Here is a 27,735-nt window from a genome sequence, read left to right as displayed (position 1 = left end):
CCAAAAAGTCATACACACCCCAAAATAGTACTAATCAAACAGTCATCTCATCCCCCCCAAAAATGAGACCCTAAGTAAGAAAATCACCCAAAAAATAAAAAAAAATATGGCTCTCAGAATATGGAGGCACTAAAACAAACATGATTTTTTTTATTCAAAAATGCTGTTCTTATGTAAAACATAAATAAATAAAAAGTATACATATTAGGTAGCACCGGGTCCATAAGAACCTGCTGTATAAAAATATCACATGAACTAACCCCTCAGATGAACACCGTTAAAAAAACAAAACAAAAAAGTGTATGAAAGCCATTTTTTGTCAACTTACATCACAAAAAGTGCAATAGCAAGTGATCCAAAAGTCATATGCACCCTAAAATAGTACCAATCACTGTCCTCTTATTTCGCAAAAAATGAGGCCCTACATAAGTCAATCGATTCGCTTATCTGTTATAATGCCACCATCAGCACTAAATACACACTTAGACAAATCGCTGGCGGCAAGGCAAGCCTGCACCTCCAAGGCGTAAAGCGCAGGTTTATTGCACCGTTTTACTCGTCCTCTCCACCACAGGAATTAGAGATGAGAAGTTCTCTTTGTAGCGCGGGTCAAGAAGGGTGAGCACCCAGTAATCCGTGTTATCTAAAATGTGTATAATGCGAGGGTCGCGGGAAAGGCAGTCTAACATGAAGTCTGCAATGTGTGCCAGAGTACCAACAGGCAAGACATCGATGTCGACATCAGGATGACTCTCCATCTCCTCCTCTTCTGCCTACCCACGCTGAACAGATAAAATGTAAAGTTCCATGGGTACTACCCTCTGTAGCAGAGGCATCTGTCTCCAGCTCCCCCTCCTCTTCATGGTCCAATTCGTGCTGAGAAGACGAACTGTGGGTGATCTGGCTATCACCCTGTGTAATGTCCTCCCCCCATTTCCTCATCTGCCACATTCAGAGCGTCGTCCTAAATTGTGAGCAGAGATGATTTGAGTAGACACAGCAGTGGGATGGTTATGCTGATAATAGCGTTATCGCCACTAACCATCTGTGTGGATTCATCAAAGTTTTTTTTAAAACCTCACAGAGGTCTGCCATCAATGCCCACTCCTCGCTTGTGAATAGTGGCAGTTGACTCAAAAGGCGACGATCATGTTGCAGCTGGTATTCCACAACTGCCCTCTGCTCACAAAGCCTGGCCAACATGTTGAACCTAGAGTTCCAGCGCATTCTCATGTCGCACAACAGTCGGTGAGCTGAAAGCTGCAAGCGCTGCTGCAGCATTGACAGACTGGCTGAAGCTGTGGACAACTTGCGGAAATGGGCACACACGCGGCGCGCCTTCACTAGTAGCTCTGGCAAATTGGGGTAGGTTTTGATAAACTGCTGAACCACTAAGTATAAGACGTATGCTAGGCATAGTATGTGTGTCAGGTTGCCGAGCTCCAAAGCTGCCACCAAGTTACGGCCATTGTCAGACACAACCATGCCAGGTTGTAGGTTGAGTGGCGAGAGCCACAGCTCGGTCTGGTCCCTTATACCCTGCCACAGCTCTGTGGTGGTGTGCGGTTTGTCCCCTAAGCAGATCAACTTCAGTTCGGCCTGTTGACGCTTACCCACAGCAGTGCTACACTGCTTCCAGCTAGCGACTGATGGCTGACTGCTGCTGGTGGTGGAAGTGGAGGAGGAGGCAGCAGATTAGGAGAAGTGGTGGTTGAAGCCAGTAACATAGCTGCTGGCGGAGACCCTGATGGACGTAGGGCCCGCAATCCTGGGCTTGGGTAGCACCTGTGCCATCCCATGGTACGACTCACTCCCGGCCTCCACAACATCCACCTAGTGTGCGGTCAGGGAAATGTAGCGTCCCTGGCCACCAACACTTGTTCATGTGTCCGTGGTTAAGTGGGCCTTCCCAGTAACTGCATTGATAAGGACACGGGTGATGTTCTGGGACACATGCTGATGTAAGGCGGGCACGGCACACCGTGAAAAATAGTGGCGGCTGGGGATCAGGCTGCAGAAGGCCTCAGTGTCCACAAGCCTAAATGGCAACATTTCAAGGGCCAGTCATTTGAAAAGTGTTATGGACATTGGACGCTGCGCTGGGACAGTGAAGTGGATGTTGTTGCTGATGGTTCATGCAAAGGTCCAGGTGCAGGGCGAGGGGCATCCGAGCCTGCGCCTTTAACAGAGGATTGGCCAACAATGCATAACGCAGGGGAAGGGGAGGCAGTGGTGTGACCCGCAGACCCAGATTGTGGACCCAGGCGTTTGGCCCACTAATTAGGGTGCTTAGATGCCATGTGGCGGATCATGCTGGTGGTGGTGAGGTTGCTAGTGTTCACGCCTCGGCTCATTTTGGTACAGCACAGGTTGCAAACTATCACTCTTTTGTCATCTGCACTTTCATCAAAAAAGCGCCACACTGTGGAACACCTACCCCTTGGCAAGGTAGATTTACGCATAGGGGTGCTCGGTGTAACGGTTGCGGGCCTGTTTGGTGTGGGCCGACTTCTCCCTTTTGCAACCCCACTGCCTCTTCCAGCCTGTTGCTGTGCGGCGGATCCCTTCCCCTCTGTACTGCTGTCCTTGCTCGGCTTTTCACCTTCCCATGTTGGGTCAGTGACCTCATTGTCAACCACTTCCTCAATCTCCTCATCCTCCTGACTTGACCTAACCACAACCTCAATGATTGCCAACTGTGTCTCATCATCATCCACCTCGTGAACAAATGATTGCCGTTCCCCACTGTCTTCTTCTTGAGACTGTGAAGGCTCAAGAGGTTGGGAATTAGGGCACAATATCTCAGTTCCCTCTTCAGCTGTGTTGGGCGCGAGGGCCAAATGTAATAGTGGCGCTGGGAAAAGCTCCTCGGAATATCAGAGTGTGGGATCACTCGTTTGGCAAGCCTCTCCATGGTGGGAGGAAGGATGATCAGAGCGAGGATTCGGTTGACCAGACTTTTAGCTAGAGAGACTGGACTTGGTGGAACAGAGGGTGGTGCTTAACCGATTGGAAGCATTATTTTCAGCAATCCAACCAACCAACTGTTCGCACTGGTCCGACTTGGACAGTGTTGTCCTGCGCCGCCCAGCTAAGTTGGACATGAAGCTGGGTACGGTGGATGTTTATTTATTATTTTTTCTGGTGCACTGGCAGCAGGCACAATTTCATTGCGCCCAGGGCCACAGCCTCTGCGTGCACCATCAGCATCACGCCCACTTCCCCATCCCTTAGTTCTCGCCTTCTTCATATTAATGGTTTTGTCACTAGATGTGGCGCAGATTGTTTTACAGTCCGCTAAAGACACCGTTTTTGGATGGAGTACTGTATATGTCACAGAAAGCCACACACTATGGACACTAGATTAGGCCCAGATCATTGGAATTTGCAATACAGACAGTTTTCGGATGCAGGACAGTATATGTCAGTCAGAAATCCACAGAATATGGACACTATATTAGGCCCAGATTAGTTAAATTTGTCCTAAAGAAACAGACACAGTTTTCGGATGCAGGACTGTATACGTCACAGAAAGCCACACACTATGGACACTAGATTAGGCCCAGATTATTGGAATTTGCATTACAGACAGTTTTCGGATGTCGTATTGTGTATGTTACGGATGTGTATTACACGCACTGAAAAGCTTTCTTCGAATAATAACTGAGAATTTCGCTCCCTACACTGCCTTTCCCTTCCTACGCTCTGCTCTCCCTGACTATAACTAATCCGAGTGCGTGTCATCGGGTGCTATATAGCACCCGATGACTCGTTCCGGCCAGCCAATCACTGTAATGCCAGCAGCCAACATGACTACTGGCATTACAGTGATGGCAGTACTTAACTGCACGTTTATTGGCTGCTTAGCAGCCTCGAAACGTGTGGGGAGGAGACTCGAGCATGGCGCTCGAGCACATGTGGTACTCGGGCCGAACAGGCATTTGTCCAAACATGCTTGCTCATCACTAGTAATTTTAAATGGATAGAAAATGCTGTACAAGATACAGTATATGAACAAAGGCGGAGGTGTTTCTGGAAAAAAGTAGGTAATTTTTATTAAACCTTGCCAATCCCTTTAAGCATTTATGGAATCATATCAAACTTAAAAAAACAATAAAATAAAAATAGTGCATCTCAGAACAGTTGCTAAAACTAACTTATTTTTGGTATTTTTTTTGTTATCCTCAGCTCCACCTGATCCATTGGAACTCAACGTTATACAGGAACATAGAGGAAGCCTTAGGGCAAGTACACGGGATAGCTATAATTTCCTTATTTGTACAGGTAATCATATTTTCTTTCCATTTAGCTACTTAGATTTAATTTAATATGAAGATTGTTGTCCTTTTACATGTTGATGCCTTCATGTTCTAATACTTTGTTTGCTTCTATGGTTATAAAGTGACACTGAGACCAAGCACAACCAAACTATTTAGATCCTCTCTTAAATACATTTCTATGCCATTTAAGTCACTTTAAAGTAAAGCTTCACATTTGGAGTAACTTTCTAGAATATATCAGAGATAGCAATTAGGGATGAGCGAATCGACTTTGCATTAAAGTTCGAATCGCTCCGTACAGTATTTATACTAGGTTTTATGCGAATAGACTTCGGATGTTTCATCCGAAGTTGATTCGCTCATTCCTAATATAAATCAGTGCTATAATTAATAAATTGTTAGTCTTTGCCAATAGGCAATACATAAAATGTCAGCCACATTCTGCTGACTGGTCTGCAGAGCAACCAAAGGAAATTTTATGCATAGCTCCCTTTCAGAAATTTCTTTACATTTAGGTCTCATTCACACAAACGTGTGATGCCCTTTGCCGTATTCAGGACCGCATTTGCTGATCCGCAATACACGGGCACCGTTCCGTGGCCATTCTGTATCACGGATGTGGACCCATTCATTTCAATGGGACCGCAAATCTGGAGATGGGGAACGGTGCGGAACGGAAGAATGGAATTGAACACTACGGAAGCACTACGGAGTGCTTTCTGGGGTTCCGTTTCGTGCTTCCACACCGCAAAAAGATAGAACTGGCTCTATCGTTTTGTGGAATAGAAGGATCGCGGTGAATGGGTCTGCGATCCCCATGCGCCTGCCCCACGGACAGTGGCCATGCATTGCGGACTGCAATTTGCGTCCACAGCATGGGCACAGGCTTTACACGTTCATGTGAACGAGCCCTTAAGGGGAGATTTTTGGTAACATTGTAATTATTATGAAAATTCTGTTTTTTCCACTTACAATACTTCGTAAGGGTTACTGTACATGCGGTATTCAGTATTTTCTAGGTGGACAGAGACTTCTAGCTGTTTCATATATAAATGCACTATGTTTCATTGTAAATCAGTTGTGCTGTACCCATATAACTTGAAATGCATTTATATATTTCTCCTAAATCCATAATGAAGGAAGCATAGTAATATGTATTTTCAGGCGAAGGGAGCATCTTTATAGCAATATAGTTGTTTGACTCTAGGTTGTCTATACATTTTCAGAAAATCCCCCAATCAGTAGAAACATCTGTCTAGTGTGAAACCGTAAATACAAGACAGAGGAAAAAATGGGAGGAGGGAGATACAGCTGCAGTTTTTTATTCAATGTTTTGGTGAAGCAGCATGAGGAAGACATTGGTAGGCGTACAGCATAGGGAAGATATATGACTGGATCAACTTTTACATTACCCACCTAAGGATTGGTCCCATTTTTGTTTTTTGAATTTTAGTTTTTTCCTCCCTACATTCCAATGGCCATAACTTTTTTAAATTTTCTGTTCATATAGCCCATACAGTCATACTAGCGTTTATTCTGTATGGAATAAGCCTTTTTTTAATGGCGCCATTTAATTTACCATAACTTTAAAAATAGGGAATACATTTGGGGTGAACAGCCATAACTTTTTTTATATTTCTGTCTTCAGAGCTATAAGAGGACTTGTTTTTCGCAGGATGAACTGTAGTTTTTATTGGTACAATTTTTGGGGTACATATGACCTTTTGATCAAGGTTATGTGAGCTGTGCCTCATGCTTGGCTTTATAGGTAGTCTACTATGACATGCCTGGGAATGTTCAGCAGGCCCCAGGCTGTCATGGTACCCGATCGGAGTCCTGCAATTTCACTATTGGGAGGCTCTGATCGGAAGGCAGTTGGAGCCCCCTACCTTTATCTAACTCCACAGATGTCATGAACACTATTGAAAGCAGCATCTGAGAGGTTAATTGACCAGGTTTGATGTCAGATTTCGGCAGCAGCCTACTCCTTCATCCCCTCAGCCTTAATGGTGTACAGGTATGCCATTATATATTACCCATATTAACTAAATTGAAATGCAAAAAACTCAAAGGAAAGAACCCTGAATAGCCGGTGACTCTGATGACACGTGTGGTTGTATGACAGCTGTTTTAATCATTGTTTCTCTTTTGTGTCTTTTTTGTGTTTTAGATAGGAAAAGAACACATAGGCCTAAAAGCCATTACAGACATTCTTGAGGATATCCAGTATAAGGTAAGTTGTTTCACAAGGTCAGCAGCATATGTCTTATGTGAACAATAAAGGGGATATACTGTTAGCATATATTCATCATGAGTACTAAAATTATGCCATTGTTTGCTTTCACAACATAGTTGACCTTCTCTTGAAACCATTTACTTAAATAAACTTTCAAACAGGGAGACAATTTATCTCCTACAGTATACTTCTCTGTCTTTTATCTAACAACAACATAAAAATGCTTATTTTTTCCCCAAGCAGAACAAAGTTAAAGGTGGTGTCTGGACACTTAAAGGCTATGTACACCTTTGGGGGCAATTCTTTTTATTATTGCATAATACTAGTTTTGAGCTAAAAATAATTGTTTAAATTGGTATTTTATTAAAAAATATGGTGTCCTTTTTTCTGTACAGAAATGACATGCTCTAGCAGCACCCTTTAGATTTTGTTTTTTCCGTCAGACCAGGAGCAGACGGACTCCTTATCTCTGCTTTCTGATATTCTAAACACTCATGATAGCTCAGTTCTTATCGAACTAATAAGAATGTGGGTCAAATAAGTGTTTAACCTCTCAGTAGTTTGGATATAAGGTTTATTAGACAGAACAGCTCAATATTTCAATAGAGGGCTAATTGAAAAAATGATTTGCTGCCAAAAATGAGTAGCGTGCTATCATAAAATAAAATGCCTCCGAAGCTGTGCATAGCCTTTTAAAATGTAGAAAGAAAAAAAAAAAACACCCGCTCAGAATACTTTAAAATAATAAAATAAATAATGTACACTATACACCTTACCAATCGGCCCTCTCTCCCCCCTCTGCAGCTCCAATGCTTCTTGGGTTCCCTACTGGTCCCTGTACTTCCTGGTCCCTGTTGACGTGTTGGTCAATTACTGGCTGTAGCCGGTTAGTGCTATTTTTTTTTATCATTTGAAAGTATTCTGAGCAGTCTTTTTTTAAAAATCTAAATCACAAAAAAAAACTCTAACCTCTTTGAAAAAGCTCCAAATTAGCCTCCTGTTTCAAAAAGTTACTACTGTGACAAAGTAGTGATATCATATTTCGTTTCGATACATATCGTGTTTTAAAAAAAATATTTGATACCATTTGTGGCACTTTTGTAAGTGCCCAGTACCCAAAGTGAATACTGTTCTCCTTAATAAAAAATAAATTTAAAAAGAAAGAAAGAAAAAAATATATACCCTAAACTCCTCACTTTCTAGTGCAGGCACACATTTATCCTGCAGTTGGGGTAAATAGATGTCCTATCAAAATGCCACTGTCCCATGCCCACCCTGTGCCCACATCATGGAGAACGGAGTTGTCACAGAAAAAGTAACCCCCCCCCCTGCTCAATTTATGAACTTGCTGCCTTTTTCCCATCTGATCTTGAACTGAACCCTTTCCTGACCGCCTGTTGACTATATATGTCTGGGTGGTTAATATACATCTCTGCACAGGCATTTTAAAATGTCTATGCAGAGTTCGTAGCCGTGCTCCCCATAGAAAAGGCAGGGTCTTGGCAATGCATTTTCCTGCTCTGGTCCCAGTAGTCATGTGATTGCTGGGGGCCGGAAGTCTACGAGAACTACTGGGTTTTATCAGTCCTATTCGGCAATGAGGTTGGACAGTAGTGATGGACTAATATCTGCCGGGACTGTTCGCGAACGCGATCAAATGTTTGCGAACCGCAAGTTTGCGGCGGGTCCCATTCATTTTAATGGCAGGTGAACCTGAAAAACCTCCAACTCATATTTTCAGCAAAGGAATAATTACTAGAAGTGCACAAATAGTCCCACAACATGGACAGTGACATACTGTACCAGATGTATTATTCAAATTTGCGATCTCCATTATTTTTTCAATGCGAAATATCGGCAATATAATTTTCACGTACGTGCATGCGCAAATGCACTATACAGTACCAAAATGCACTATAAAGAAAGTATATTGGTATATAACACCCCGCTTCAATCAGTTTTTTCGGGGGACGAATGGTATATCACACCAGTAGAAATTATTTGTTGCAATAACGCTTGTCCCTCTATATATACCTGCAGTATCGCAGGAGAACCGAACACAACTGCCGCACAATACAAATGCTCTATAATATACTTTCTAACATAGAAAGTATATTCTAAAATTGTACAAGGAAGGCAATCCATTAGAATATACATAAAGATAAAACGTAACCTTTAATAATTTTACTATGAGGGTCCATTCACCCATCCGTAAGAGTTTTGCGGACCCGAAAAAACACAGACACCGGCTATGTGCATTCCGCAATTTGTGGACCGCACATTGCCGGCACTGCAACTGCGGACAAGAATAGGACATGTTCTATTTTTTTTAAAGAAACTGAAGCACAGATGCGGAAGTGCGGATGCGGACAGCACATTCCAGCCCCATTGAAAATGAATAGGTCTGCACACATTCCGCAAAATTGCGGAAAGGATGAGGACCCATTTTGCGGACGTGTGAATGGAAAAGATATCCCTCAGAATGAAAATAAATTAAATTATTAAAGTTAGGCAAAAAACATAGATCTGGTAGGCAATAACAAGTGCTTGGCGGCACCAAATCAGAAACCATATGTCCTACCACAATCCGGCGGGTTCCACATCAATGAATACCGGAGGGAAAGCAAAAAACACCTATCCCTGGGCTAGATGATGATGTGGTATTAAAGGACAGGGTGGGAAAAGAACTGTTTCTTATATTGCCCTACAGGGGGTGCTATTCTGGCCCTGATGTCCTAACCACAGACCACTCGCCCTGATAAGAACGACCCCATCCGGAACCTTACCTTATATAAACATGGCCCTAGTAAGCCCCTAGCCCTTAGGCCCCTGACTTTCAGGTGATCACTATATAGATCTATGTGTTTTTGACTCATTATAAAAGTATATTATAAGTATATTGTACCCCCCAGTATATCACACATATTGATAGCACACCTATAGTAGTCCTTAAAATGACTTTTGTGGCCCTATTAGCTAGCGTTTGGTGTCCCTAACAGCCTGTCCCTGCTCCACACAGCAACCTCTCCCTACACTGGCAAAACACTGAATGTAAAATGGCGGCCAGATCAGGTTTATTTATAAGATAGGGGGTATGTCCATGTGCTGAAATGTCTCAAATGGCTGTCCTGCACCACCTGATGGATGTGTCATGGGTCAAAGTTCTTCATAATGTAAAAGAATACGGTGGGTGCGAATTTCTCCATATGTTCACATGTTCGGTGAATCGCGAACACGCAAATTTTGCCGCAAAACGACCGCCGGGTGAACCGTAAGGCCATCTCTATTGGACAGTACTGTACAACCTCTTTGGGGGTTGTATTTCTCCTGTAACTTGGGGAAATATGTTAGCCACAGTTACAGGAGAAATCAGCAATACAAAATGTATAATTAAATGTCCCAAAAGGTCTTACATAACCTTATGGAGGGCCCAAAGTGACAAAAACCACACCACAATTCTAGCCCTGCCCACAGAGAGAAAGTACATAATAAAAAATTTTTGTTGCATGTTGTGTTATGAAAATAAATGGAAAAAAAACCTGAAAAACAATTTTTTTTACTTTTTTTTATATTTTTCTTTTCATAGAAAAATATAAACAAAACAATACTTAAAAATGACATAATAATAAACCCCTATGTATCACTGAGAAAGAGGTCCAGAAATTACTGTATTTTCCATAGCATCATCACAATGGCATACAAGGAGATTGACCTCTGTAGGGGGCAGGAACAGAGAAAGGATTAAATTCCCTTCTCCCAACACCAGTGTTTCCTGTCCCCTACAGAGGACAGGGCAGAGAAAGGTCTCCCTGTATGCAGGGAGATAAAGCTACCCTTCGGCGTTACCTTTTAGGATTTCTCTCCTGCCCTCCCGCGGTCCTGGTACTAACGCTGGACAGAGGAAGGATCGGGAGGACTCTCTCTGGTCCTATCTGGAGTCTGCTCCCGGGGCGACGTATCCCGCCTTGCCTCCGATAGTCTTAGCCTGGTTTGTACACCCGGCGCTTCGGGAGCTTTTCTTATGACGTCACTTCCGTCGGACGGAAGTGACGTGGGCAGGATGCGGCGTTCCGGACGGCTAAAAGCTGAGCACAGGGGTTTTGATGGAGCTGCGCACCCAGCAGAACGACGAAGGTGTCCAACAGCAGTGCCCGGCCCCAAAATGTCCGGAACTGAGCGCTCTCCCAAGGAGTCGGACTCTCTACTGCCAGCAACCGTGAGTTCCCCTCTGGGGAAAGAGTTCCTAATTTATTGTCAGGGAGTCTCTTTGATCCCCCTCTCCTCTGGCTGTGGGATTATATGGGCAGTATTTCCTTGGTGCCTATAATGGGGGCCCAGCCCCCAAACTTTATTCCTCATGGATACCCCCTTTTTTCTTTTAGGTCTCCAAGGAGGCACAAAAGAAAATCAAGAGATCCCTTAAGTGCATTTCCTGTAATGTGCGGCTTCCTGAAAATTACTCCAAGAAGTTATGTAAAGCCTGCATTTCCAATATTGTCCGTGATGAAGCTCCTTCTCTGAAATACGAACTTAGAACAATGATTCAAGAAGAGATACTGTCATCTTTGTCTCATTTATCTTCCAATCCTGTGGACACTCCCCACCCCCCCAAAAATTCTGAGGCTGTGTTAGACAACGTTCCGTCAGTCAAGTCGCAGGAGGAGGGGGAGTGGGAGCCGGGCGCAGGTTCATCTGACAGTAACTGTAGGTTTTATTTTTCCATGGAGGACATGTCTGATCTCCTAAAAGCTGTTAGATCAACTATGGGGGTGGAAGAGGTACAGAGAAGTAACAACTAAATTTGTGAAAGTAGAGACACTTGCGCTGCCGTCAGGTTTATTCACCTTGTTTGCCCTGCCTGGTATTAGAGGTGTGTCTCCAACCTACTCTCACCGATAATGAATGGCTGATAGCTATAGATATGTATAGAATACCGGCACTGGCACAGAGAAGGTGGGGGAGGGTGAAAATTAACACATATATACACACAGGACACTGATTATTAAGTCTCTACCTGTGTCTGATAGATGATCGTTCCGTGATGTGGTGTGATCCCGTTGTTCCAGGAAGCGCTGTATAGATCTAGTGGTACGCTTCTTGCTCTAACTCGCACCTTGCGCGCTGCCCCGGCCGGTAGCTAGCGCACGCGTGGAGGAGCCTGCAGGGATGAGTTCAGGAGCGTCTTCGTGTGACGTCACAACTTTGCTCTGGGTGCCTCCAAGGGACAAGTTTCCATCCAATGCGTTTCTCCTAACCTACGGGTTCCTTCGTCAGGGATCATTCATGGTACAAGTCCTGGGGATTAAATAGGTTTCCCATTCCCATAATCATTCCTGCAGTGACTGCTCAAAAACCTAGGGGCACACCTCTATTCACTATACGTCATCCCAGCCCAATATTACATAGGGTCTACAGACGTGGACAAAATTGTTGGTACCCTTTGGTCAATGAAAGAAAAAGTCACAATGGTCACAGAAATAACTTTAATCTGACAAAAGTAATAATAAATTAAAATTCTATAAATGTTAACCAATGAAAGTCAGACATTGTTTTTCAACCATGCTTCAACAGAATTATGTAAAAAAATAAACTCATGAAACAGGCATGGACAAAAATGATGGTACCCCTAACTTAATATTTTGTTGCGCAACCTTTTGAGGCAATCACTGCAATCAAACGCTTCCTGTAACTGTCAATGAGACATCTGCACCTCTCAGCAGGTATTTTGGCCCACTCCTCATGAGCAAACTGCTCCAGTTGTGTCCGGTTTGAAGGGTGCCTTTTCCAGACTGCATGTTTCAGCTCCTTCCAAAGATGCTCAATAGGATTGAGGTCAGGGCTCATAGAAGGCCACTTTAGAATAGTCCAATTTTTTCCTCTTAGCCATTCTTGGGTGTTTTTAGCGGTGTGTTTTGGGTCATTGTCCTGTTGCAAGACCCATGACCTGCGACTGAGACCAAGCTTTCTGACACTGGCTAGTACATTTCTCTCTAGAATTCCTTGATAGTCTTGAGATTTCATTGTACCCTGCACAGATTCAAGACACCCTGTGCCAGACGCAGCAAAGCAGCCCCAGAACATAACAGAGCCTCCTCCATGTTTCACAGTAGGGACAGTGTTCTTTTCTTGATATGCTTCATTTTTTCATCTGTGAACATACAGCTGATGTGCCTTGGCAAAAACTTCGATTTTTGTCTCATCTGTCCACAGGACATTCTCCCAGAAGCTTTGTGGCTTGTCAACATGTAGTTTGGCATATTCCAGTCTTGCTTTTTTATGATTCGTTTTCAACAATGGTGTCCTCCTTGGTCGTCTCCCATGTAGTCCACTTTGGCTCAAACAACGACGGATGGTGCGATCTGACACTGATGTTCCTTGAGCATGAAGTTCACCTTGAATCTCTTTAGAAGTCTTTCTAGGCTCTTTTGTTACCATTCGGATTATCCGTCTCTTAGATTTGTCATCAATTTTCCTCCTGCGGCCACGTCCAGGGAGGTTGGCTACAGTCCCATGGATCTTAAACTTATGAATAATATGTGCAACTGTACTCACAGGAACATCTAGTTGCTTGGAGATGGTCTTATAGCCTTTACCTTTAACATGCTTGTCTATAATTTTCTTTCTGATCTCTTGAGACAGCTCTTTCCTTTGCTTCCTCTGGTCCATGTCGAGTGTGGTACACACCATATCACCAAACAACACAGTGATTACCTGGAGCCATATATATAGGCCCAATGGCTGATTACAAGGTTGTAGACACCTGTGATGCTAATTAGTGGACACACCTTGAATTAACATGTCCCTTTGGTCACATTATGTTCTGTGTTTTCTAGGGGTACCATCATTTTTGTCCATGCCTGTTTCATGAGTTTATTTTTTTACATAATTCTGTTGAAGCATGGTTGAAAAACAATGTCTGACTTTCATTGGTTAACATTTATAGAATTTTAATTTATTATTACTTTTGTCAGATTAAAGTTATTTCTGTGACCATTGTGACTTTTTCTTTCATTGACCAAAGGGTACCAACAATTTTGTCCACGTCTGTATGTCTCTATTTGAATGCAAATAGTTTGATCTCCTGATTCAGGCCCTTTGGTGCCAGGCTATTTAATCTAAAGATCCACTTACTTTCACAGCGTGACATTTGCTGAATATAATTCCCACCCCGCTAGCTACTGGCCGGGGCAGCGCGCGAGGTGTGAGTTCTACTAGATCTATACAGCGCTTCCTGGAACAACGGGATCACACCACAACACGGAACGATCATTTATCAGACACAAGTAGAGACTTTATAATCAATGTCCTGTGTGTATATGTGTTAATTTTCACCCTCCCCTACCTTCTCTGTGCCAGCGCCGGTATTCTATACATATCTATAGGTACAGAGAAGTCATTCTATCCAGGAGGAAATGTTTGGGGGCTTATGGGTTAAGAAAACCTGTGTGTTCCCTATTAACGAGAATATTAGGGACATGATTCTGGAGGAGTGGTCTGACCCTGAAAAACGTTTAGGGGTCTCCACCGCCTTCAAGAATCAATCATTATTCGATCCTATGGAGTCTAACTTTTTTAATGAGATCCCTAAGATCGATGTCCAAGTGGCAAAGGGGAATAAGAAAACATCCCTTCCCTTTGAGGACGCTTCCCAGTTAAAGGATCCCATGGACAGGAAAGCCGACAGCCTCTTAAGGAAGTCATGGGAAGCCGCAATGTTTAACATCAAATCTAATATCGCGGCAACCTCTGTGGCCAGATCCATGTTTCTCTGGCTTAGTGAATTAGAGGATCATATTAAAAATAAAACCCCTAGGGAGGAGATCCTAAATTCCCTACCCCTCCTCAAATCAGCCACTGCCTTCCTGGCTGATGCCTCAGCCGAGTCGGTCCGTTTCTCAGCTAGGGATGGTGCCCTCTCCAATGCCGCCAGAAGAGCGCTCTGGATGAAATGCTGGTCAGGGGATGAAACATCTAAAATGAAACTCTGCTCCATACTATTCTCGGGAGAGTATGTGTTCGTGCACGTATTGGATAAAATCTTAGAAAAAGCCTCTGATAAAAAGAAGGGTATTCCTGAAGATCGGCCCTAATGAACGCCGCTATCCCTTTAGATCCTCTTCAAATCAAGACAGACCTTACAGGGGGAAAGGGAAGTCCGGGCACTAGAGCTACCCCAAAGGGGGTAAAGGAAGGGGTTTCACTACCTCCCACTCTAAACCAACTAAAAACAATGATGCTACAGTGGGGGGGAAGGCTCTCAAACTTCCTGGGAATTGATCTCCTAGAATGCTTGGACAAGAGAGATTATAGGCTCAGGATACAGGATAGAGCTGTCTTCAACACCCCCAAACAGATTTTCAATAACTCGCTTCCAGACGAATCTATGGCAGGAAGTTCAAGACCCTCTAAAAAAGGATGTAATTACTCAGGTTCCCATATTACATCAAGGGAAGGGATTCTACTCAAATCTTTTTCTGGTAAAAGAAAAATGAGGGGTCCTTCTGCATGAGGATACATTTGAAACCCATAAACAAATTCATCTTGTATTGGAAAGTCAGGATGGAATCCCTAAAGTTGACAATACCTTTTGTTAAACCCAAATATCCTAATGTGTACGATAGATCTACGAGATGTATACTATCACGTCCCAATCCATACCAATTCCCCAAAGTTCCTCCGGTTTGCCATCAGAGACGACCGAGGTGGTATCCATCACTATCAGTTCAGGGCTCTCCCGTTTGGGATTTCCTCGGCCCCGTAGATCTTTACAAAGTTAGTAGTGGAGATGGTAGCATTCCTAAGGAAAGCAGGCCTCACGCTAGTCCTGTATTTAGACGACTTCCTTCTAATCAGCAACCGTCCACGTCAGATGAGACTAGACTTGGACACCCTTCTGTCAACACTAGACAGGCTGGGATAGATGGTAACCAGAAACAAGTCTGTCCTTTCGCCTTCTACAAGAATATGCTTTTTAGGAATGATCCTAGACTCCCAGGCCCAGGCTACCTTACTTCCCTCAGACAAGATTTCAGCTCTGCAACAGAAAATCAGAACATTCCAGAGGAAAACATGCTCAATAAGAGAAGCGATGAGCCTGTTGGGTATGCTAACCTCATGCATCCCAGCAGTACCCTGGAGTCATAATCATTTCAGACCCTTACAAAACTGGATCCTGGGGGTCAGGGACAAACGACAATCCTTGCTAGACCACAAGGTGACTATCCTAACACCAGTAAAGAAGTCCCTAGATTGGTGAAAGTTCTCCTCAAACCAGTCCAAGGGGACACCGTGGCAGAAGATCTCCTACATTAAAGTAGTCACAGATGCAAGTCTTTCAGGTTGGGACGCGAATGTAGGAGACAATCTGTTTCACGGAACCTGGCCCCAACCAATCAAGTCACAATCCTCAAATTACAGGGAACTGAGGGCAGTATGGGAGACCCTAAAAGTGACTGAGAGGATTCTTCAGGGTCACCATGTGAAGATCCTCTCAGGCAACCTGACATCCATCACTTATCTCTCACATCAGGGTGGGACACGGTCAGCGACTCTTCAGTCACTATCATCCCTAATCTTCTCCTGGGCAGAGCAAAAGGTGAGCTCCATCTCAGAAGTTCATCTTAAAGGTGTAATAAACCAAGAAGCAGACTTCCTCAATCGCCACAGACTAGACCAGACCAAATGGTCCCTGAACTAAGACACATTCCAGATGGTGGTGGACAAATGGGGAAATCCAGAAGATCTCTTCGCCTCAAGAGCAAATTCGAAGGCGGAAGTATTTTGCTCCCTAAACCCCAGGGACAACCCTTGGGCCTTGGATGCATTCACCACAAGATGGCATTGGAGCCTCTTTTAGGCCTTCCCTCCACTACCATTGATTTCAAATATAATCCAGAAGTTACATCAGGACAGAACTACACTAACTTTAATAGCCCCGTTCTCCATCCCGGAACCTTGGCCTCTTCCCACCAGGAAGGACCTTCTGCATCAGGGTCCAGTCCTACACCCCAATCCACAGTTCCTGAAACTGTTTGCCTGGATCCTGAGACCCAGCTCCTGAAAAGACAGGGATTGTCGGACAAAGTAAACAAATACTCTAAAAGAAGGTGACCTCAGCAATCTATTTAAAGATATGGAAGAAGTTCTGTTCCTGGTCGGGGGATGCGGCTCCAAATTTAAAAAAAAACCAACATCCATGAAAATTCTGGACCTTTTTTTTTTTTTTACAGCAGGGATTAGACTTGGGACTGAGACCTTCCACCCTCAAAGTCCAACTATCCGGTTTTGGCTGCTTTTTTGATCAAGATATCGAAGGTAGGGTTGAGCGAACCTGAACTGTAAAGTTCGGGTTCGTACCGAACGTTAGTATTTTTGGACCCTGAACCTGAACATTTCCGTAAAAGTTCAGGCATGGCTGTGATTGTCCAGAGCAGCATGACCCAGGCTCTATATAAGCTTGAGTCACATAGCGCTGCACGTCACTCTGCTGTTACAAGTGTAGGGAGAGGATGCTGCTGGACTTGTGATTTTTTGTGAAAAAGCTAACTTTTATAATTCTGTTAGTTAGGTGGGCGGCTGCGGTGGCCATTTTATGCAAGCTCAGTGCACCAGCACTGCATCTGAGCTTTTGGGACATTGCAAATCGCCATTTTTTTGGGCAAACTACAACATCTGGTTTAGTCAATGTGCAATTTAAGGTAGAAATACACCCATCATTTTCTGTGGTTTGAAAAACACACTTTTAAAACAAAAAACAAAAAAAAATGTTTTTTTTCAGATCTGCAAGCGTTAAATTCAAGTTTAATATATACAGCTTTCATATTCTGTTACCAAAAAAAACACTTTTTTGGCAATCGACAACATCTTGATTTAGTCAGTGTGCAGCCAATGTCCATCAGTCTTTCACCTCACCCCCTTGCAAATCAGCCAAGCAGTCTGAGCCCCAAGTCATGCAGCAGTCTCTTCTGCTTTTTGATGACTCTGTTAGCAGGGTTTCCCAGGGCCATCCACCTAGCTCTTCCCCAGAAGTAGAAGAGATTGAGTGCACCGATGCCCAACCACTTATCTTTTAAGATGAGTACATGGGAGGACCATTGCAGCACGTCTCGGATGATGACGAAACACAGGTGCTTACTGCTGGGGCTTTCGAAAGTGTGTAGACTGACAAGGAAGGCAGGGGTGAAGACTGGGTGGAAGATGATGAGGTCCTTGACCCCACATGGAATCAAGGTCATGCGAGTGACCTATGTAGTTCGGAGGAAGAGGCGGTGGTCGCACAGAGCCACCAACACAGCAGAAGAGAGAGCAGGGTGCAAAAGCGGAGCGGCCATCCTCTAGACAGTACGGCTGCTACTGCCCACCGCAGCAAGGGACTGAGCACACCAAAGCCAGCTCCAAGGAGTTTCCCTGTTGTGGAAGTTCTTCAGACAATGTGCTGACGACAAGACAAGTGGTTTGCACGATGTGCAATCAGAGCCTAAAGCGAGGCATAAACGTTCTCAACCTGAGCACAACCTGCATGACCAGGCATTTAAGTGCAGAGCACGAGCTGCAGTGGAGTAGACACCTCAAAAACCAAGAAAGGTCTCTGGCTCCTCCTGCTTCCTTTTCTGCTGCAGTCACAGCCTCGTCATCCACCTCTGGAGTGACAGTGCCACCTGCCACCCTGCAAACAGAGGATCTGCCAGCAACACAAACACCTGGGTCTCCAAGCATTTTCACAATGTCCCACGGAAGCGTTCATCTCTCCATATCCTAAACGCTGGAGAGGAAGAGGAAGTACTCCCCTACCCACCCGCGATCCCTAGCCCTGAATGCCAGCATTTCTAAATTACTGGCCTTTGAAATGCTGTCATTCCATCTGGTGGAGAGGAATAGTTTTAAAGGCCTTATGGCGGTGGCTGTCCCACAGTACGTCATGCCCAGCCGCCACTACTTTTCAAGGCGAGCCATCCCTTCCCTTCACAACCAAGTAGTGGACAAAATCAGGTGTGCACTGCGCAACGCGATCTGTGGCAAGGTGCACCTGACTACGGATACGTGGGCCAGTAAGCACAGTTAGGGCCGTTATATCTCCATAACAGCACACTGGGTAAATGCAGTGGCAGCTGGGCCTGAGGCTGATAGAAGTTTGGTGCATGTCCTTCCACCACCGAGGATTGCAGGGCGCTTCAGTTTGCCTCCTGTTGCTTCCTCCTCCTACTCTGCTTCCTCATCCGGTCAGCGTAACACCTTCACCAACCAACTTCAGCACAGCCAGGGGTAAACGACAGCAGGCAGTTTTAAAACTTATCTGTTTGGGGGACAAACCCCACATCGCGCAGGAGCTGTGGACGGGCCTTGAACAACAGACCGATGAGTGGTTTGTGCCAGTCAGCCTCATGCCCGGCCTGGTGGTGTGCGATAATGTGCAAAATCTCGTAGCAGCTCTGGGACTAGCCGGTTTGACGCACATCCCTTGCCTGGTGCATGTGCTGAATTTGGTGGTGCAGAGATTCCTTAAAAATGACCCCGATATGTCAGAGCTGCTGCACAAAGTGCGGGCCATCTGTGTGTGCTTTCGGCGTTCTCACCCTGCTGCTGCTCGCCTGTCAGCGCTGCAGCGTAACTTCGGCATTCCCGCTCACCGCCTCATATGCGACGTGCCCACAAGGTGGAACTCCACCTTGCACATGCTGGCCAGTCTGTGCGAGCAGCAGCAGGCGATAGTGGAGTTTCAGCTGCAGCACGCACGGGTGAGTCGCTCGGCGGAACAGCACCACTTCACTACCAATGACTGGGCCTCCATGCGAGACCTGTGTTCCTTGTTGCGCTGTTTCGAGTTCTCCACCAACATGGCCAATGCCGATAATGTCGTTCTCGGCGTTACTATCCCACTTCTATGCCTCCTTGAAAAAACGCTCCTGGCGATGATGGAGGAGAATGTGGCACAGGAGGAGGAGGAAAAGGGATTATTTTGAAGAGTTTCTGGCCAGTCTTTCCCAAGTGGCTCCGAGGGTGGGTTCCTGCACCCACAAACCCAAGGTACACAATTGTCCAGCCAGGGCACAGTTCTGGAGGATGATGAGGAGGAGGAACCATGTTCACAGCAGGGTGGCACCCAGACCAGCTCATGGCCATCACTGGTGCGTGGATGGGGGGATCCAGAGGACACAGACGATACACCTCCCACAGAGGACAGCTTTTCTTTGCCTCTGGGCAGCCTAGCACACATGAACGATTACATGCTGCAGTGTCTCCGCAACGACCGCAGAGTTGCCCACTTTCTAACTTGTGCTGATTACTAGGTGGCCACGCTGCTGGATCCCCGTTACAAGGGAAAAAAAAAAACATTTGTTAGTTACTTTCTAGGGTCAAATTCACAAATTTTTGGGTGTAATATACCCCTCCTCTACCTAGTTGACAGCTTGATAAATTTCTATCATTTTTATTTAACGTTTTCGGGTGACAATAAACAATTGTTTTGTCATAGACCCCTGCTCTACCAAGTAGACAGGTTAATAAATTTCTGTAATTTTTGGGTTGACATTATACAATTTTAGACCTGAATAAACCCCTGCTCTGCATAGGTGACAGGGAATAACATTTCTGAAATGCTTCTTTAATTGATGCGTGCCACCTCCTTTGCTTCAATGCTTAACCCTTTGAGGACCATAAGATTACTGTCATCAATATAAAAATAATTATATTTTTTTCCATTTAAGAATGTATTTGAACAAGAAATAAAACCATTTCCACACTTGTGTCATTTTTGGGGGAGGAGTTATGACACGGGACAAATGTGACTTTTTACATTGCTTTCAATGGAAGGCCAAAAGAAGCAAAAAATTTTTTTGTTACAGCAACTGAAGTTCGTACACTTCAGTTGCTGTAACTAAGCCATTTCATGAAATAACTGGCAAAAAGCTAGATCCATTTGTTAAGAACTAATATTTTGACTCAAACCAAAAAAAATACGTATTTTAAGTTCTTAATCAGACGATACAGGCAATTAAAAACATGGGGACAAATACGTCCCTTGGTCCTCAAAGGGTTAAACTTAAACAAGTTGTACCACATTTGCACTTCAATAATTTGTCACACATTTCGGCTATTCTCTTTTGGCCAATATTTGCGCCTCAATAGCTTTTCCCACATTTCCGCTTGACTCTTTTGGCCCACATTTGGGCTTCTGTAATTTGTCCCACATTTTCGCCTCAATAGCTTTTCCCACATTTCTGCTCGATCCCAATTTTTTAAAATAAATTTATCTCCCCTTAAATCTGGTCTCTTTTTCTCACGCTCCCTCTCCGGCCTGGAACCCTGATTTCCCGCCACCCGTGATCACCATGGTAGGCGCATAAAAGTACATCAAAAGTTGATAGAGCAGATATCAAATTGGATCGCGAACATCACTGGGATGTGCGACATGGTGGGGCAGTAAGTATGCACACGCCTACACGAACTAACTGACAGGGGTCAGCCAGTATTTTTTGTTATTTAAAGTCATTTCCATATCCACATTTGTTTGCACAGCACTTGCCATGCTCTTAAGCACATTTTGACACCATTTGCAGCCCTCTAGCCCTTTCCATTACATTTTTACTGCCATTTTAGTGCTCAAAAGTTCGGGTCCCCATTGACTTCAATGGGGTTCGGGGTCAAGTTCGGGTCCCGAACTCGAACTTTTTTGTGAAGTTCGGCCGAAGCCGTCGAACCTGAACATCCAGGTGTCCAACTCTAGACGTGATGTATATTCCTATATATTTAATTTTTGTTGTTTCATTGATATGGGAGTGATGCAGTTATTTCCAATTGTATTTTACGAGGAATGCTTATGTTCAAAATTTGTGATTTATTTTCATTTATTTTGTAGTATGAAATCGTATTACATTTGGATAAGGTAGTTTGTAGTGTATTTAGTGAAATATTGGTGTTTTTTTAATGTTAATATTATATCGTCAGCATATATTGTAATTTTATGTTCTGTTTTACCTACTTTGTTACCTATTATTTGAGAGTTTGTACGAATTGTTTCTGCTAGGGGTTCCTCTGGTTATTTCTCAGAACCACACAGGATATTTTTTCCACTTCAACATAGATTATTCTACATGTCACTATAGATTACAAAATCGGGGGCATTATTATCAGACTAACAGACCAGTAGTTGAAGAACCTTGCCTCCTAACTTAAAGGGTTTCTACCACCAGATTTTGACCTATTTAGCTGTCTGACACTAGCGATCTGCTAGTGTCTGCTGTACCTAACCGTGTTCTTGTATTACCTTTTGTCTGCTGCGGTTAACTTTAAAAATGTACTTTTATTGATATGCAAATGAGCCTCTAGGTTCTATGTGGGCGTCTTTTCAGCACCTAGAGGCTTCGTCTACTCACCATGTTTGCCGCCCATCTCGTCCCTCCAGCCCGCCTCTCTTGTCTAGATTGACAGCCTACTTCGCTCCATCTCGGTCGAATTATTGCGCCTGCGCCGTGCGCTTCTGTATTCGGCGCAGGCGCAGTGTCTGTCGGACCTCTTTCTGCGCCGGCATCTGGCGCCGACAGACACTGGCGCAGGGAGAGGTCCAACAGACACTGTGCCTGCGCCGAAAACAGAAGTGCACGGCGCAGACGCGAGAATTCGGCCAAGAGCGAAGTAAGCTGTTAATCTAGACGAGAGGGGCGGGCTGGAGGGACGAGATGCGCGTCAGACATGGTCAGTAGACGGAGCCTCTAGGTGCTGAAAAGACGCCCACATAGCACCTAGAGGCTCATTTGCATATAAATAAAAGTACGTTTTTAGGGTTAACCGCAGCAGACAAAGGTAATACAAGAACACGGTTAGGTACAGCAGACACTAGCAGATCGCTAGTGTCAGACAGCTAAATAGGTCAAAATCTGGTGGCAGAAACTCTTTCAGAGTACTTGTGAAGTACAGAGAAGTGTAAGTTCATATTAACTTTTTTTTTTCCATTCTTCTGATCTGTCAGAAGAACAGAAAACAAACAAAAAAGATCCTTTATTTTGAGCATCAATTTTGATCATTAGGCATCTGTTTTAGCCATTTTTGTCTGAGATCTGTTATTTTAGACAGGAGAAAAACAGGTCCTTTAAGTCTTGGCTCATTCTGGGCTTTGAAGTCAAAGAGGTGGTCCTATGAGCGATTGACAGTCTTTCATGTATAAATGGCAAGCAAAATATGACAGCACACTGTTATACTTGCAAACAAAAGAACTAGGGATTAGAAATGATTCTGGATTACAGTGGTTCTATACCTACTATATATAAAAAATGGAAGCTCTTTGTGCACATTTTAGATGGGTAACTAACACTAACAGCACTGCCTACCCTGGGCCCAATTTAAGCCTAGAATGTTTAGGGCGGTGTAGGAACCAGCTATATTTATACTCTGCTCAGAAGCTCTGGGGAGATGGACGGGGAGTGCTCAATTTAAAGGAGGGGCCTACTCTCCAAAATCACTGCAAGAAAATTTAGTCTAGCACATCCAAAGTCACAGGTGCACATCCATAAAGCTAACATTATGTACGTGTTAGTCTAAATTTTCTTGCAGTCTTCCATGTATGACTCTGCATGACAGAGAATGCTGTCAATCACTGATAGGGCTGTCTCCTTCAACTCAAAGCCTCAATGAGCAGAGATTTAAAGGGGTTCTTCACTTTCATTTAACTGATGATCTATCCTCTGGATAGATCATCAGCTTCTGATCGGCCGGGGTCCGACACCCGGGACCCCTGCCGATCAGCTGTTTGAGAAGGCAGCGGCGCTCCAGCAGCACCGCTGCCTTCTCACTGTTTACCGCCAGGCCACCCGCCCACTGACGTCACGACTAGTATCAACTAGAGTGGGCGCGGCTAAGCTCCGTTCACTTGAATGGAGCTTAGCCGCGCCCACTCTAGTTGATACTAGTCGTGACGTCAGTGGGCGGGCGGGCCATCAGTAAACAGTGAGAAGGCCGCGGCGCTGCTGGAGCGCCGCTGCCTTCTCAAACAGCTGATCGGCGGGGGTCCCGGGTGTCGGACCCCGGCCGATCAGAAGCTGATGATCTATCCAGAGGATAGATAATCAGTTACATGAAAGTGCAGAACCCCTTTAAATGAAATACAGTTATGCTGAATATTTTTCTACAAATTTATATTTTATATCTATACATCCATTTTTGTTATGGGGTCCTTTGAATACTTACTAAACCCTATGCACAGTATATAAACACCATCACTGACTGAACCCAGTTTTTCTAATTGTAAAAGTAGTATATTTATTAATTTTACAGAGAGTCTATGTAAGGCCTGTTTCACACTACCGTTTGAGTTCCGGACAGTAGTTTTAGCAGAGAACAGTCACCAGAATGGCCATATTTGCCAGGTAGCGGCCAGATCTCTGCCGGAACCCATTATAATCAATAGGGCTGGCAGCTATTCGGGTAACATTCGGCAATGCAGGGTCCAGAGAGCTCTAGCAGTCTGTTCTCTGCAGGAACTCATAACAGCAGTGTGAAACAGGCCTGACAGCTGATGTAAAGGGGGAATATTAATCACCAATATTTATGCAAATATCAATAATTAATATTTATAAATAGGAGGAACCGTCTATTGATGACTCCGCCTATTTATACCTTTATATAACAATAACACAATGCTTTGCCTATACTTTGCCTTACACTAATCACTATGCTAGATGCATGCGCCTTACTAAACTAACTATCGTTAATAACAACACGTTACACAGATAGTTGTACATAAAACACAGTATTTATTAAAACCTAATACACTAAGCACGCAATACACTAACAATACAGCACTAAATATACAGTACTCAACTACACTACACGTTCCCAAATTCCACCCATAAACTAACTATACAGTTCACACATACACATATTAACAGCCCACCCACCTAGTTCTATTTACTATCCCTATGGGGTACGACGAGGGTTAACGGTGGTCTTTACAGGGGTGTAAGCAGACCACAAACACAAGTAGATCAGGGAAAGGTTAACAATGGGGGTGATCAGGGCTGTACAGCAATTCAGGGGTTAATACCCTGCAAGTGTACAGTGAGGGGGTGTGGGGCAGGGCAGCATGCAGGGGTTGGTTCTGTGCTGCAGGGGTATTCAGGGGTTGCCATCAGGGGTGTAGGTCAGGGGTTATTGCAATGGGATGTGTTGGTGGTAGGGAAGGGGTTATAGTGGGGTATGTGAGGGGTAGATAGGGGCTAGACAGGTAGATACTTAATCCTTCCAGAGTTAGTAGGCCTTTTGCAGATGGTCATCATGTAGCTGCTCTCTCCCATGTGTCTCTGATTCTAGTCTGGTTGCAAGAGACCCTCTTCCTTGCTTGGGGCTCCTATATCAGCCTCAGAAACAGCCCACCTCCTCTCTCCTCAGGGATGTGACATCATCCTTAAATCCCCAGAGTCCTCCCCCCTAGTCCCAAAATGCTGGGAGTAGAAGCATGGCCATGGGGCAGAGGATGTCTTTGGTTAGAAAGCCCCCTGACAAACGGTGCCAGGGAGTCTGATTGTTTGGGGCCTGAACAAAAGAGGACTAGATACTAATCAGCTGTTATCCTACAGGCTACCAGCACAAGTTTTACTCTAAACATGGGGGATGAACTGTTGATGAGAGTTCATAGGGAATTGAATACACTTCCCTCTACATATATACATACATATATCTATATATACTTATTTGGGGGCACATATTTTCCACAGGGGCCACAATGAGTCCCTGTAGACCACTAAGGGCAGACGTGCGCAGATGCTGGGCACATCTGCGTACATCTTCCTATGACGTGGCAGTCAGTGCATGCATATATATCACACATGCACGCACGTATTTGCATGCATGTATAGATATATATGTGCATACATCTCAACCCTTCCTCAACAGCTGACCACCTACTTACAGTCCAGAAGAAATACTGCATGTACAGATATGTTCTTTTATTTCATTTTATATGCTTTGTTGCATCACAACACATCTGTATAAGACATATTACAAATAAATGCATACATTTTCATCCTGTATCCTTGTGATAAAACAGATGAATAATTTGTCCTTGCTATCTTGCAAACTTGAGTAGATAAATAAGACTACATAACAATATAATTACCGTAGTGAGATTATGAAAATGTCCTTCGATCCAAGGACAAACATTTTTTATAGTGATCACCGGGTGCCCAGAACTTAATTTTAAGTTCTAATCTTTGTTTCATTTCATTTACAGGGAAAATCTAAAACAATACCATGTTTTAATCCCAACTCACTATTACCAGGTAAGCCTGCATTATTGAATGTGATAATATTTCACAATTTGTTTTTTCAAATAGCAAATTAATATGAGATGTGTTATGGGCTCTTTACACGGGCCGAGAATCTTAAAGACAATTGCTTATGAGCATTCACAGGAATCCTTGTTATAGATTTATCTGGCGGTGTAAATGTACCGCCAATTACCCGATGAACTATCAAAATGCTTGTTCATCGAGTAATCCAATCGTTTGTGCATAAAATTGTTGTTTGCCGGCAGCATGGGGATAAGCGATGGCGTTGGCTATCGCTCCTCCCCATACTCTGGAGGAGATCACTGCATGTAAATACAGCGGTATTCTCCACCAGCGAGCAGCAGTTTGTCAGGAAGGAACACTTCCTTCCCAATAATGTGCTGCTTTGTTGTCCCATGTAAAGGGACCTTTTAAAGATTTCCGTGCCATCTTCTACAAATACAGCTTATTCTTAATACATACTAGTGTCAATAGTATTTGTACAATTGTCTAACATTTTGTGAGTAAAGGCCAAAATATTATGGCATTTAGGCCCTGATTTATCATGCTGATTTTGTCTTTATTTGGGAGTAAATTGTGACTTTTTTTGTCAGTTTAAATGTAAGACCTATTTATCACATTTATCAGTCTGAGACAAACCAAAGTTATTTTTTCGCTCCTGCTATGTCAACTCCAGCTGTGGAAGTTGACTTGTGGATATTCCTGTGGTATACATTTGTTTATCATAGTGATTGTCTCAGAAGCACTTCACTCTGCTTTACAGACCGTGACCTTTACTCAAATAGACAAATTTGAAGACAAACTTCAATTATCCATAAATCAGGGCACAGCAATACAATTAGGTCGGCATTACTTAGCACTCTGAGCAGGTTTTCAAGAGGCAGAAGGTCAGCCTTAAGTTGGATGGTGCCTGTGAAGTGCTCATTACCCCCTCCCCCATTATGGCATACTATATGGTGCCCAAATAATACAAAAAGATTCAGTGTACTAATAGCCATACCATACGTTGCCCAAATTGCATTTCTGCAAGGTGTTCAAATAACACTGCCAGATAATTTCCTAATAGTGTTGAGCGAGCATGCTCGGCCAAAAAGCTATTTGGCTCGAGCATCGCTTTGCTCTGCACATGGCAGCACTCGGCTGAGTACCGCATATGCTCGAGCGCCATGCTAGAGTCTCCTCCCCGCATGTTTCTTGTCTGCTATGCAGCCAATAAACGTGCAAGTAAGTACTGCCATCACTGTAATGCCGTAGCCTTGTTGGTTACTGGCATTAGTGATTGGCTGGCAAGAACACGTGATTGGGTGCTATATAGTACCTGATGGCGCGCGTTCGGCTCATTATTGGTCAGGGAGACCTGCGCTTAGGAAGGTACAGATAGTGTAGGGAGTGTGATCTGAATCTATTTAGTTGAAAAATGTTTCAAGGACCCAAAAGTCCTTATATGGACTATTGTGTGTGTGATGGCAGCAATATAATATAGCCATCACATTTTTTTTTTCCATACTTTTTCTATAGAGGGTCTCTGCAGTGACTTGTGACATCTGTGCAATACCTTCTGTGGGTCAGGGCTAGAGATAGAAAAAATATAAGTTAAATCTTTTTTCCTTTTTCCATACTTTTACGTACTTTTTCCATATACTGTGCTTGCTGTGAACTGTGACATCCGTGCCACATGTGTCAAGCATGCATATAACATTTAATATGAAAAAGGCGAGCATTAGGGGACGGTGAAGTGGCCATGATGCTGATGGTTCACACAGAGGCCGTGGCCCTGGGCGCGTTGAAACTGTGCCTGCTGCCAGAGCACAAGAAAAACAATCATCCACAATACCTAGCTTCATGTCCCAGTTTGCAGGTCGTCGCAGGACAAAACTCTTAGTCAGACCAGTGCGACCAGGTGGTCAGTTGGATTGCAGCAGGTAATGCTTCCAGTCGGTTA

General features: G+C 44.1%; 1 protein-coding gene across 1 annotated transcript in view; it reads left to right on the top strand.

Moving 5' to 3' along the window:
* The window catches only part of CA8 (carbonic anhydrase 8), a 195,852-nt gene that overhangs the window by 73,034 nt on the left and 95,083 nt on the right, over positions 1–27,735 (top strand). Inside the window, exons 4-6 of the mRNA XM_044293978.1 lie at positions 4,189–4,284; positions 6,451–6,513; positions 25,736–25,784. Of these exons, the coding sequence (XP_044149913.1) occupies positions 4,189–4,284; positions 6,451–6,513; positions 25,736–25,784 (208 nt within the window). The remainder of the gene's footprint in view (positions 1–4,188; positions 4,285–6,450; positions 6,514–25,735; positions 25,785–27,735) is intronic.

This window comes from Bufo gargarizans, chromosome 5, assembly GCF_014858855.1.
Source record: "Bufo gargarizans isolate SCDJY-AF-19 chromosome 5, ASM1485885v1, whole genome shotgun sequence".
Taxonomy (NCBI): Eukaryota; Metazoa; Chordata; class Amphibia; order Anura; family Bufonidae; genus Bufo; species Bufo gargarizans.
The sequence above is the reverse complement of the archived record's forward strand: the minus strand, read 5'-3'. Positions and strand labels throughout refer to the sequence as shown.